Below are 12,313 nucleotides of genomic sequence, written 5' to 3' on the forward strand. Positions count from 1 at the left end.
CACCACAGAAGTGCCCTTTCTCCTGCTGCCTCTGACCTGCTCAGGGTTATGTAATAAATCATGCAAGGATAGTCTGGGAAGTGTTATTTTTAAGAATCAACATAACTTACGAGCCAATTACCTGTCCCTTCCCTGCCAAAAAAGGGATTGTAAAGTATGCCAAAAGCAGAACTGTTGTCATGTAAATACACTGACACTTGCCCTGCTGGTCATCCCCTTCCCTGCTGGTTCTTCCAGCCCTGCAGGGTGTGCCACGGCCCTCAGAATGCTACCTTCTGGGAGAAGGGCTCCGAGAGCACCACGGAGTCCCTGGGAGGGTCTAGGAGGACCATGGAAGCTTGTCTTCAAAACCTGGTTTCTTCCATGCTTTAGATGCTTTGGGGAAGAACTACTTCTACAGGGATTTTCTTGCTCTGCTTAATCTATGCAGAGGTCAAATAAAAGTCAGATGCCTTAGTTTTCATTCTAATACCAACCCTGCCACTGATGGGGCTAAAGCAAATAGAATCCTAACTTAAGGAAATGACCTAAAACGTGGCAATGGGCTAGATTCACAGTATGTTCACTGTGGTAATTTTCAAGGTAAAGACAGAATTTTAGTTGTATTTTCTTACAGGGAAACTAGTGTTTATATGGCAAGTATTTAGATAAAGGTTTTGATGAGAAGCTAAGACTGGAAAGGGCAACACCGTTCTATGGGGTGGGGCTGGGAGAGGGGTGGACACAATTTGTGTGCTTGAGAAACTTGGGGGGAAAGGTGTGTGTGTGTAGGGGGGACAGGTGGATTGAGAGACGACAACAGGAAACGACTCCAGACTGACATTACCCGTGATGGGTACCCTTCCTCACAAATGTTCGGTAAAGTCTGGCTTAAAAAAAAATTACAGAAATCACTACTGTGTGTAAACTCCTTATACAGAAAGGTAAACAAGCTGAGTTCTACAATACAATGCATCAGGACAGAATAGAATGAGCCTGAGCAAAAGGAGGGCTTTGAGTGGTTCCAGGCCACAGGACGCTGTTAAGACAGGCTGTTAAGGCCTGCAAGTAGTTCAAGAATCCCAGCCAGCGTCTGGCTCACTGAAATGGCTGAGTCACTCAGATACACGTGAAAGGCTTCTATAAAACCCTTTCCAAAAAGGCACATTATATTAACGGCTAGATAAGTGTTCTGAAAAGACATGGTAACAATAGCTGTAACGCAGGCGGGAAGGCTGGTCATATAATAAAAAGGAGACAACACAACGTAGGTTGTAATAAATACCACCTTAGCTGTGTGACACAGGACCAGGCGGGGTCAGTAAGGTGAGGGGCGGTGCTCAGTAAGGATCGAGCAGAAGCAGCTGAGTGCTCTACAACACCTGGGCAAAGTCTGCTGATGTTTATACAAGGGCAGAGGTGTTCTAAAGGGCACACAGAGAGAAACCAAAGAGCTGTCCGCCGTGGGCTAAGGAGCCACGTCTGGATAGAGACTGGGAGAGAAGCAGGTGCTCAGGAGTGACAGGAATGAGACAGGAACGGGACTAACCCGGGTTCTAAATGACACAACGTAAAACCTATTGGACATAAAAACAGACCAAGTGTAAGGGTGGGGTGGGCTGGGTGACACCTCCTGGTCCATCACGAAGGACGGCCCTGCCCAAGGGTCCAACGTCCTCAGGGGCAACACCACCCACTGGCCTCCTGGAATGATGGAAGCTCCAACCGACCAAGCTGGGCCCCAGTAAATCTTCATCTTCTTTGAGTTAGAAATTCCCACCCCAAAAGTATATGTTCTATTTCCATGTTTTCAAATAGAAATTAAATGTCTTAAAATGAAACTTACAGTATCTTTAAGAAACTCCCAGAGACTCCAAAATTTACCTTCTCCATCGGGAGCTGAAGAGATGCTTTACAGTCAGAAAACTCCACTGTGATACTGGGGCCTTGAACTTCAGTCACGACGTAGTGCAGCTTCTGGGACTCCTTCAACATCTTCCTGTTACTGCCACCAAATTTACCAAGGACACGATAGGCCACGTGCGAAATGCTGTCTGCAGGGTTGCGTAAAGTGCGCCACAAAGCCTGAAAGTCATGCGCTTTCATTAACCCTCTGAGGCGATGCCGTCCCACGGTCCCCCAATCCCAACTCAAAAGTTACGAAAGACTTTTCGGCAAAAACTCCTCCTCCCACCTCCATCCCCCAAACACACAGTTCCCTTCTGGAAACCAACGATGTTAGTCAGGTGTGTCCTTCCAGAGAAATCGTATGACTTTACAGAAAATGCACATATAAATATAAATGTTCTTCCACGCTTCTGCAGTACAAATGGTAGCATGTCATAAACAGTGCAGAGCTCAAAGGCAAGAAAACTGAACCACACATTGTTTGGGCAGATATACAAAATGGGATGGGGGAGCAGAGAGGAAAACACAATTTGCTGGCACAGTTCTTGACCTTGGGTTAGATGGTGCCTTCTCAGGTTTTTACTTCTATTATTAGGCTTTATAACTTACAAACATGACACATCAACTACCTTTTACATTTCAAATCTGATATTACAAAGGAGAGTGAAGAGGGAAAACAGTGATCATAAAGGGACCTGCATTACGGGAAAAATGAGTTACTGTGTACCTTGTACTCACAATTAGTATAAGGAACAGAGACATACTCAATTGTTCCACAACACTCTCAGTTTTCCCACACCTTTTCACCTAAATTATCATAAGCCCTGATAATCACCATAGCTCACTATTTAAACCTATTTTCTTAGACCACCTTCTGTAACAATGCCAGGTATTAGTGTCCAATGACGGTCAACATAAAATCTTAGAACTCTTCTTAAGAGCAAAATTCCAATTTCTCTTACATTCCTGGAGGTCCAAAGAGGCTTCCCTTCATGACTGTCGAGAGATGTAGTCTAAGACTCCTTACCCTCCACCTGGCCCACCCAAAGCTCAGGTATCCTCAGGAGAGGGGTCTTCTGCTCACCTCACCAGGAGGGGGCGGCACTGGGAACGGGAGGGTCCAATCTCCCAGCACTCGCACAGGTTCGGAGCAGGTTGACGGTACTCTGCCAGTTGTCCAGCAGGTAGGGTAACTGTGCCTCCAAAAGCAAGAAGCAGCCCTGACTCAATTCTCCCTGGGGCTGTCTGCCCCATAGAAGGGCAAGAGGCCCATGAACCCATCCTTGCCTCCTCTTCCCACAGGGAGCTCACCCAGGCTTGGGTTGGGCCCACGGTCTGCCTTCCAGAACCAACGGTCCTGTTCTCCGCTCAGGCTCGAGAGTCAAGCCTCCAAATGACTGGACTTGGACTTGGAGGCTCCAACCCAACCTCTAGGCCATGCTCTCCTGCCTGATGGAGCCCGAGATGTAAATTTCAGGACTGGCAGGCGAGCCCTGGTTGCACCCTCCAACCTACTGTCCAGAGACTCCTGTACTTGAGTTACTGCCCGTCACAGAAAGCTGGCATTCGGACTACCTACTTGGGGCCAAATACTCTACAGCAAAGGGACAGGTGAGTGAGCAACAGGCAGCCTGAATCTCGAACAATTACCAACCACGTTACAAATCATTACCATCAGCAAAACATGAAGGAATAACCTGATATTTGACACTGAGCTCTAATGACCACAAAACATAAAATGGTTTCAAAACCACCTCCTTCCTTATCTGCTCTGTTTCCTTTGGGGGTGGCCAGACAGCTCTACTTCCTTTACAAGTGTGCATCTCTACTGTGTAACTTGACATCTCTCCTGGATAAAGAGAGGATCTCCCTGGGAGAAACAGCAGCCATTTAACACCTGCCTTCCCAAGTCATCGACTTCACGAGAACGTGACACTGTGAAAGCCCTCTGAAAGGGGAGCAATACTGCAAAACAAATATTCACTCAATACCTGCAATATTTCTTTACATCGTTTCATAAGCCAGAAGACTCACACAGCAAGTTGGAGGCTACACGAGTAGCAAACCAGAGAGCAGGGAGCCCACCACTCCGCACAGCGAGCTCAACAGTGGCCAGTCACTTCTGAAACTGACAGCCTAAAATCCTCAGTGAGAACTAGATACGTAAGTCCTGGCGCCCTCTGCTGGCGGCATGGAAACGCAGACTTACCTGCATGAGCTCTGCGCGCACCGGCTGGATGTGGTCATAGAGGAAGTCGGGCTGCAGGTTGTCCACACACAACTCCAGAGTCCTCAGGCCTTGGCTGACCAATGTCTGCGACCCGTTGAGAGCCGACACCAAGGGGTCCATCAACATGGGCAGATAGGGCAGGAGCGAGCTCAGCCGCACGGGCACCGTGAGACACAGCTCCACGAAGAGGTCTTTCATGTGCTGCTTGTGCAGGCCACTCTGCAGCATGTTCAGCCCTAGATACAGGGTGTGAGGCCGTCAGGGGGAAGTGACTTCCCAGACACGTGCCCAAGTTAACTGTACAGAATAAGTGACCCGCCTTTTCACATAAACATCAACCTGATAATAGGAAGGCTTTTTAAGCCTTATAATTTCTGTATTAACTAAATCTATTCTGTAACTGTACCCTGTGACCTCTTCCATCTACCTTATTCATGGTGACAACAGCAGGCTGCATAGTTTCAGTTACAATTAATATTATTTAATGTTGTTAAATTAATTTAATATTAAGGACTAATAAATATTATACATCAAACTTTTAAAAATCATGTCATGCTATGAATAAGCCCAATCTAAAGAAACAGACTCCAATATGACGTGTCCATATCAAGCTTGATGTTTATAACCTTACGTGTTTTTTCAGATTTCCAGTAAACCACAGTGATGTCTATGCTCTAAAATAAACATTTAAAAAAATCCACTTTCGGTTTTTATAAATGGGAGGAGCTTCCTGCTCATAAACCCCCCAACTTTTCACAAGGGTAACCAAGTATTTACTGAGCCCCCTCCTAAGACATGTCAGATCAGGACCTGCCCACAGAACCTTTGAGACAAGTGGAAAGAGAAAAGCAAGTAACAGTGGCCGCAAACAAGGCACGTCCCAGGCAGCTGAGGCTGAAAAAGAGGAGCTATCAGGGAAGGCCAAGGCATCACACAGCAGCCACATCAGATTCAGAATCCAAAGGAGAAGGTGGATGAGGAGAGGGCACGGCTAAGTTCCCAAGGAGGGGATGCACTTGAACAAAACCAGGTGGGGAGAAGTAAGGCTGGGAAGAGCGCAGGAGAGAAAATCAGACTGATCAGAGCCGAGGGCGCAGGCTGGGGAAGACTGGGGACGGGGTCAAACATGGACGACAGAGCCTGACTATGGGCCTCCTTAAGCACCTGGCCTGGGGGACGTAGGGCCATGTTACATTCATCATTTTCAAGGATTTCCCAGTTGCGAAGATTCAATCCCTTGTCAAGTGCTCACCCTTACAAAAAAAAAAAAAAAAAAATTCCTAGGATAGTGTTTCTAGTCAGTTCATACCTGTAAACATTCACTGGACCCAATATCCCTTTTAGTTATATATACCTTGAAAGCATTCCTAACACACTGGAATAAAAGAATTCTGTCTATGCAAGTTAGCAACTAGATAAAAATATAAACATATTTTTATGTATTTTATATAAAGCTTATATCAGCTTTGTAACTTGTTTTTTTCCCTTCTTGTTCTGATTCTCTTTCAATCTAGGGATCCCTGATCTTACTAAACCATTTTCTAGAACTGCTTACCAAACGCTACAAAAATGTAACAAAGTCCTAACCGGGGTAACTAAGACCTTGCAACTCCCATTCAACTCTGAGCAGGGAGAAGAACCCATCCCTTTAAAGATCCACTGCCTTTAAAGAGAGCAGAACACAGGGATGGACACACACATACACACATTGCAGGGGACATGTACATACATCCCCTCACCATGACCTTTACCAGGTGCAGAGCAGGAACCCCAGCAACTAAGGGAAGCAAGACCCATGCACGCGCACAAGACTAAAAGGCAACCAACATCACTGCGCTGACCTTGCAGTAGGTTTGGAAGGAGAGGCAAAAATTCCTGATACAGGAGATCATGGCTACCTCCCCCGATGGAGCGGAACAAGGCTCTAAGCAGCAGGAAATAGTTATAGGGTTCTTTGGCAGTCTGGGCGAGCTCCATTGAGCTGTTCACAATCTTGTGCAGGTGAGGCTGCAGGATGGAGAAAAGGCAGGTTAACAAGCTCTAAATGAGGAGGGTTCACTGCAAAAAGATAGGAACGGAAGTTAATTTTGATGAATTTATTCCAAAAGGAAAAACAAAACAAAAATTTTCCAACTTTTATTTGACTCAAATTAATTTCTCTTAAAACATATGTACGCTTCCACCAGTTTGGCTGTGAAAGGAGCATTTACTAGGTTCCTATCTTACTATGTAGGTACATGATGCTGAGCAGACACTTTGCAACAGGAACTGGAGGGCCTGTGAGCTCTACTGTTCTTGTGAACAGTCCTTCATGAGACCAAATAATCAAACAAGATGAGGGACTTCCCTGGTGGCACAGTGGTTAAGAATCCGCCTACCAATGCAGGGGACACGGGTTCAATCCCTGGTCCAGGAAGATCCCACATGTTACAGAGTAACTAAGCCCGTGAGCCACAACTACTGAGCCTGAGCTCTAGAGCCCACGAGCCACAACTACTCAGCCCGTGTGCCACAACTGCTGAAGCCCGTGCACCACAACAAGAGAAGCCACCGCAATGAGAAGCCCGCGCTCCACAACGAAGACTAGCCCCCACTCGCCGCAACTAGAGTAAGCCCGCACGTGGCAATGAAGACCCAATGCAGGGGGCTTCCCTGGTGGCGCAGTGGTTGAGAGTCCGCCTGCAGATGCAGGGGACACGGGTTCGTGCCCCGGTCCGGCAAGATCCCACATGCCGCGGAGCGGCTGGGCCTATGAGCCATGGCCACTGGGCCTGCACGTCCGGAGCCTGTGCTCTGCAACGGGAGAGGCCAGAGCAGTGAGAGGCCCGCGTACCGCAAAAAAAAAAAAAAAAAAAAGACCCAATGCAGCCAAAAAGAAATAAATAAATAAATTTATAAAATAAAATAAACTTAAGAAAATCAAACAAAATGAAAGAAGTCTGTTCCTTAACTACGAGAATGCAAAATGCAACCTAAAGGAACTGAAACTTCACTACCAAATACCATACATGCAAAGTTTGGAAGAACCTCAAAAGACATTTGAGATGGTAACATTTTAGAAGACTTAATTGAAAGGTGTGTTCATGAGCATTTTATTAGCTTATAGTAAGTTTAATCAACATTTTAAGACAGATTAGTTTTTTATCTTGTACTTCAAATCCTAGTTTTGACATGTGACAGGTTAAGTTTGATGTGAATTTTTTTGCAGGTGTATTTAAAGTGAACTGTGAACTATAAACTACCTGTATAGTCAGTGATACTGTATATGGCAAGATATATTTCTTTTATGGATAAATCATATATATTAGTCTCATGACAAAACATTCTATGAAATTATTCTTTGAACATCTTTCTTGAACAACATTCCAAAACCCCATCATTAGACTTGTCTAATCTATTAGGTTTTATTCTCTTTTTTGTTGGTTGTTGTTCTACATAGTTGTCCCAGATATCGGCAAAAATGGAATTATTTGAAGATACCAAATTATGTGGACAAAGACTATTAAATATTTTATATCTTGCTAAAAATTTGAATATTTTCTTTTTATACTAACACAAAAGTAACGTCAAGGTTGTTGACAGCTGATTACTATATAACTGAAAAAATGGAGGAAACTGTCACATAAAAGCACAAATTACTGGTGCTTTATATCACCACCTATATATTTACTTCAGAAAAAAATGGATCTTTTCCCCTATGGGAAAACATCTCTCTTCAGACAGAACTGATGATAATATTCAACCTTCTACAGAAATTAAGTGGAAGAGAATTTTGATAAGGTTTTTGTTCCATCTGCTGCCTTTAGTGGATGATGTAACCATGCACTGGTTTCTGCCATTTGCTAGAATCAAATAACTGATGAGATAAAATTATACGTATAGGATTAGTCATCTATAAAAATGTGTTATGAGACACATCCCTCCCAGATGGTCTTAATAAAGGACACAAATTGGCTAGAGCTCTTGATTCAGAGGGGAAAAATGAACAAATAGTCCTGAAATGGGATGTTTATGTGCTGCCACAGAAAATATGAACACAGAGGAGATGTGCTGTGGAAGATGGGTATGTGATGAGAACTGTTACACAGCCAACCATTTCCCATTGGATCTGAGAGGTAAGATGTTTTTTCCTCCTATATTCTTTTGCGTCACTCAATTAAAAAAAAAAAAAAAAAAAAAGCACAGTGTGCTCCTACACTACTTGTGTGGTCCACACAAGAAATGAATTTAAAAAAGAAAATCAGGGTGCCAAGACTAATGACAACCCCTGCCTACCACGAGAGCTCTGAAGTGTTCATTTTGGATTAGGAGACAAATAGATTAAGCTCTGCTTTAGAAACACATGAAATGTTTTCTACACTTGGCCCTGATTCGTTATAAACATTTATTAATTCAATATTACAATATTTATAAATATAAAGAACTCCAGTTTCTGTTCAAAATGAAGAAAATTAAAAAGCAACAACAAAAAAACCCAAACACAATGCACAGCTTGGATCTGAGTTTACCTTCAGCATTTGTTCGTTTTCAGCTGCGAAGAGGGAGACGGAGCCAAAGACCAACTTGAACAGCTTGAGGTACAGGTTGGAGAGCTCCACATTGGAGCCCATTTCTGGCAGGCGGTCCAGGAGATATTCCACCAGAATTGTAGCAAACAGAGCAGAGGTAGTAGGATTTGCCAAGAAGGAATTGGCAACAATCTGTCAAAACAAGAAACACATGTGACAAAAATCATTACTTCCAAAAAAAAATCCCACAACGACTCAGAGGCAAAAAATATACAAATCAATTTTCACTGCAAAGTAAAGGAGCTGTTATAGTGGAGGATTACTGGACTGAATGTCAATATTATGACATAGTATGAGTGTGTTTCATGTTTGGTAATTGCAATCACTGTTGCCTTTGTTGTGGTCATCCATTTACAATGCTTGGTGTCAGTTTATTCATCCCCTGTAAAAATAAAATACAGTGTGTGTGTGTGAGTTGTGAAAAAAAAAAGAAAAGAAAACTACCGCATGGCAATTGTATCAGTTACCTATTACTTTGTAACAAATTACCCCAAAGTGCAATGGCTTAAAACAACACACATTATTCCACAGTTAAAAAAAAAAAAAAAATCATTACTTCCCCAAAGCAGATTCAAGAAAAAATAATGAACTTTCCAAAATTACAAAATCAAATCTGTATCAGACACTTCAAGAAATGAATTATCCACCGAAAGAAAAAAACAAAACCGATTTGAGCACTGAGTGGAGTTCACTTAAGTACTTAATCTGTCATTTTATCATCACCATCTAGGACCAAGAGCCTACATCTAACACGTATTTAATTTCTACTATGAAAGGAAGTGGTCCAAAGCATCTTAAACTTTTGAAAATTTTTTTTTTACTACAGCCTAATAGTTCTCTAAATTTTGCTCTACAGCACTATCCTTGGGCATATCACTTAGAAAATAAAAGGAATACCAAGTATTTGACACATGTTGAAAGAACATAAGAAAAGAGTGTCATACCTGAAGAGCATAATTTTTTGAGATTCTTTCCACCATATAAGGGACTGTAGTCTGAAAGATTTCTTTAAACGTTAATGGGTTCATCATCGTGAAGACACCGGCAAAGTGCTCCAATACCTCCTTCTCTTCCTTCATTCTAACAGTTTGGCAGTTTGCTACTCGAATGTATGTCTGTCCATTTCCTGCTATCTGGACCTAGCACAGGAAAAAAAACACACGGGAATTAAAACTGAATATCTCTGAATATATTCCAATACACAATCAGATCAACTGCATACTTAAAACAGAGTATTTGAATTAGATAACAAATCTCCGCCACCTCCCCCCTCCCAATTTTTTTAAAAATTCTCTATTCTCACCCTAAATTTGCAAAAAAAAAAAAAAAAAAGACCTCAAAAAACAAAAACCTTCGTTAGGTGTTTAAAACAGTAAGAAATTTAGTAAAATTAAATATCGTTTCTATTGCATTCCCTTTACACCATCTGCCCCTCAAAATACACTGACACTTACAGGAATTCTCACCATAAATGCAACCCTATGCTACAGAACAAAAGCAAACCTCAGTATATGAATACTCTAGACCATCCAAATAGTAATAGATTTCTGAGACCCCTTCCATCACTAGCACCTCTAATTCTAAGAGGCATTTTCCACACTCAGGAGCTTGGTTTGAGGGCACTCACTGCCTTACCTGATAAATATCTAAAGCCTGCATTGCATATTTCACAAGTTTTATGTAAATCTGAGTCTCTTTGGGCTGCAACTGCTTGTTGGGAATGAACTGAGCTTCTGGAAAAGAGATAGCACAATAAGTTAATGTGAATAAAACCCACTCTATGAAAAACATCATTTGTCAAAATGATTCAAGAGCACAATTACCACCAGGAGCTTTGCATGACGTTATGCCCCACGTGATTGTCTTGACACCACAGACCAAGGTTTTTACCAAACTCCGGCAATCTGTGACTTGGAACGTCTGCTTGTCTTCCTTGTCCTTTTCTCCTTGCTTCTCAAAGGGAGGCACGGGGGCTGGAGTCACAGGGGTGGCAGGGGTGGGGGGTGGGGCTGGGGGCGGGGCTGGGGCGGGAACTGGGGCTGGGGAAGGGGCAGGGCCGGGAGCTGCGGGGGCCGCGGGCACCCCCGGCAGAGCTGCTTCCACGGCTCCGAGTTCCGACTGAGGCTTGCACTTCTTAAAAATGGCAGAGAGCTGGTACCTCGCAATGGTGTGGAATTTGAGAACAAAAACCTGTCAGGAAGAGAAAGTGGAGGGGAGACAAAAATCATTCCTCTTCAATAGGCCAACAACCCTTCCAGAAGACAGAAAAAAACTCTCTCTGAAACCACCTACTGAAGTTGGTGCTTTTCCCCCACAGGTACTACAGCAAGTGTCACCATCTCCACTTCACCCATGGAGAAGCAGCTCAGGAGAGCTGGGTGACTGGCCTGATGAGCAGGGCCTGGATGCAACCGGGGACTGCTCCAGGATCCACACTATCTACCCCTGACCCAGGCACCCTGGGTATCTCTCCAGAGAAGTTCACAGATAACGTAGCACTTGGCTAGGCGGTGTCCCAGAAAACACCTCTCCCGATTGCTCGCCAGGAACTATGCTAAGAGCTCACGCGCTGCCTTACTCATCTCAAACAACCCTAGGAAGCAGACACTGTGACTGTCCCTGGTTAGAAGACACGCAGACCAGCAGAGGGTCAAGCATCTTGCCCAAGGATCCTTGGCTAGTTGATGGGGTAGTGGGGATTTGAACCCAGGTGGTCTAAACACCCAGGACCAAGCCGGCAACTGGGTGGCCCGTGAACTGCCAGCAAAGCGCTCGTGTGAGCGGAGCGCCGCACGGTGAAGACGCGGAGGGAGCCGGCACCTCCAGCATCCGCATCAGCACGTCCCGCCCGTTGCCGCTCTCCTGCTCGCTCTTGGCACGGATGCAGTCCACCAGGTTGAGCAGCAGCTTGCAGGACATGGTCTGGATGCTGCTGGGCAGGGACTCGTCATCTATGTTCTTGGCGAAGAGCTGGACGGCGAGGGACAGGTCACTGAGGGGCAGGTGCTGACGGACGTGGTGCACCAGGTCAGCCAGCGTGCTGTAGGCGAGGGGCCTGCGGGCAGAGACCTCCGCTAGTTCGTATCTCAGCGGCCCCACCCGCCTCGGCTGTGGGCTGCCACCTCCACCACTACCTGCGCCCCAGGAACACCCCCAGTGGGACGGCTCGTCTGGGGCACGCTTTATAGGGTCCCAGTTTCCCCCTTGTTACTTCCTCCCAGCTATGTGATTAGAAGGCTCAAGTCTTGTCTTTTTGCTTAAATCTTTACTTTCTAAATTAAAAAGGTTAACTTTGTGCGCATCGTGTTTATACCAGCACGTCTAGTTAACCTGAGCAGAAGTAACTACCAGCTTGATCATGCACTGAACGGGTTCTGCTGCTCAAAGCTGAATAGCCTCTGTCAAATAACACCTTATATACCATATAGTTTATCGAGCCGCAACAGTAGTGTTCAGGCCACCCAGCACTTTCACTCACTGAAAGTCTGGACACCTGCCATGTGCCAGACACTGGGCCCAGCACCAGGGATGCCAGTGACCCCAGTAAATAGAGCTCCTGTCCTCAGGAAGCTTATTTCCAGGGCGGAGGGGAACACACGAGTAAAGAAATCAACTGTGCAAGTTGCTA

The 12,313-nt window shown here is 44.7% G+C and overlaps 1 protein-coding gene across 1 annotated transcript in view; it reads right to left on the reverse strand.

Moving 5' to 3' along the window:
• TRRAP (transformation/transcription domain associated protein) overlaps nt 1–12,313 on the reverse strand; it is a gene marked incomplete at its 5' end in the record, with an annotated part of 109,579 nt that overhangs the window by 78,790 nt on the left and 18,476 nt on the right. The window contains 8 exons of the mRNA XM_079720276.1: nt 1,864–2,064; nt 4,097–4,353; nt 5,959–6,124; nt 8,626–8,817; nt 9,630–9,824; nt 10,321–10,418; nt 10,509–10,875; nt 11,506–11,740. Coding sequence (XP_079576402.1) covers nt 1,864–2,064; nt 4,097–4,353; nt 5,959–6,124; nt 8,626–8,817; nt 9,630–9,824; nt 10,321–10,418; nt 10,509–10,875; nt 11,506–11,740 — 1,711 coding nt within the window. The remainder of the gene's footprint in view (nt 1–1,863; nt 2,065–4,096; nt 4,354–5,958; nt 6,125–8,625; nt 8,818–9,629; nt 9,825–10,320; nt 10,419–10,508; nt 10,876–11,505; nt 11,741–12,313) is intronic.

The sequence above is a fragment of the Hyperoodon ampullatus genome (assembly GCF_949752795.1).
Source record: "Hyperoodon ampullatus genome assembly, chromosome: 14".
Classification (NCBI taxonomy): Eukaryota; Metazoa; Chordata; class Mammalia; order Artiodactyla; family Ziphiidae; genus Hyperoodon; species Hyperoodon ampullatus.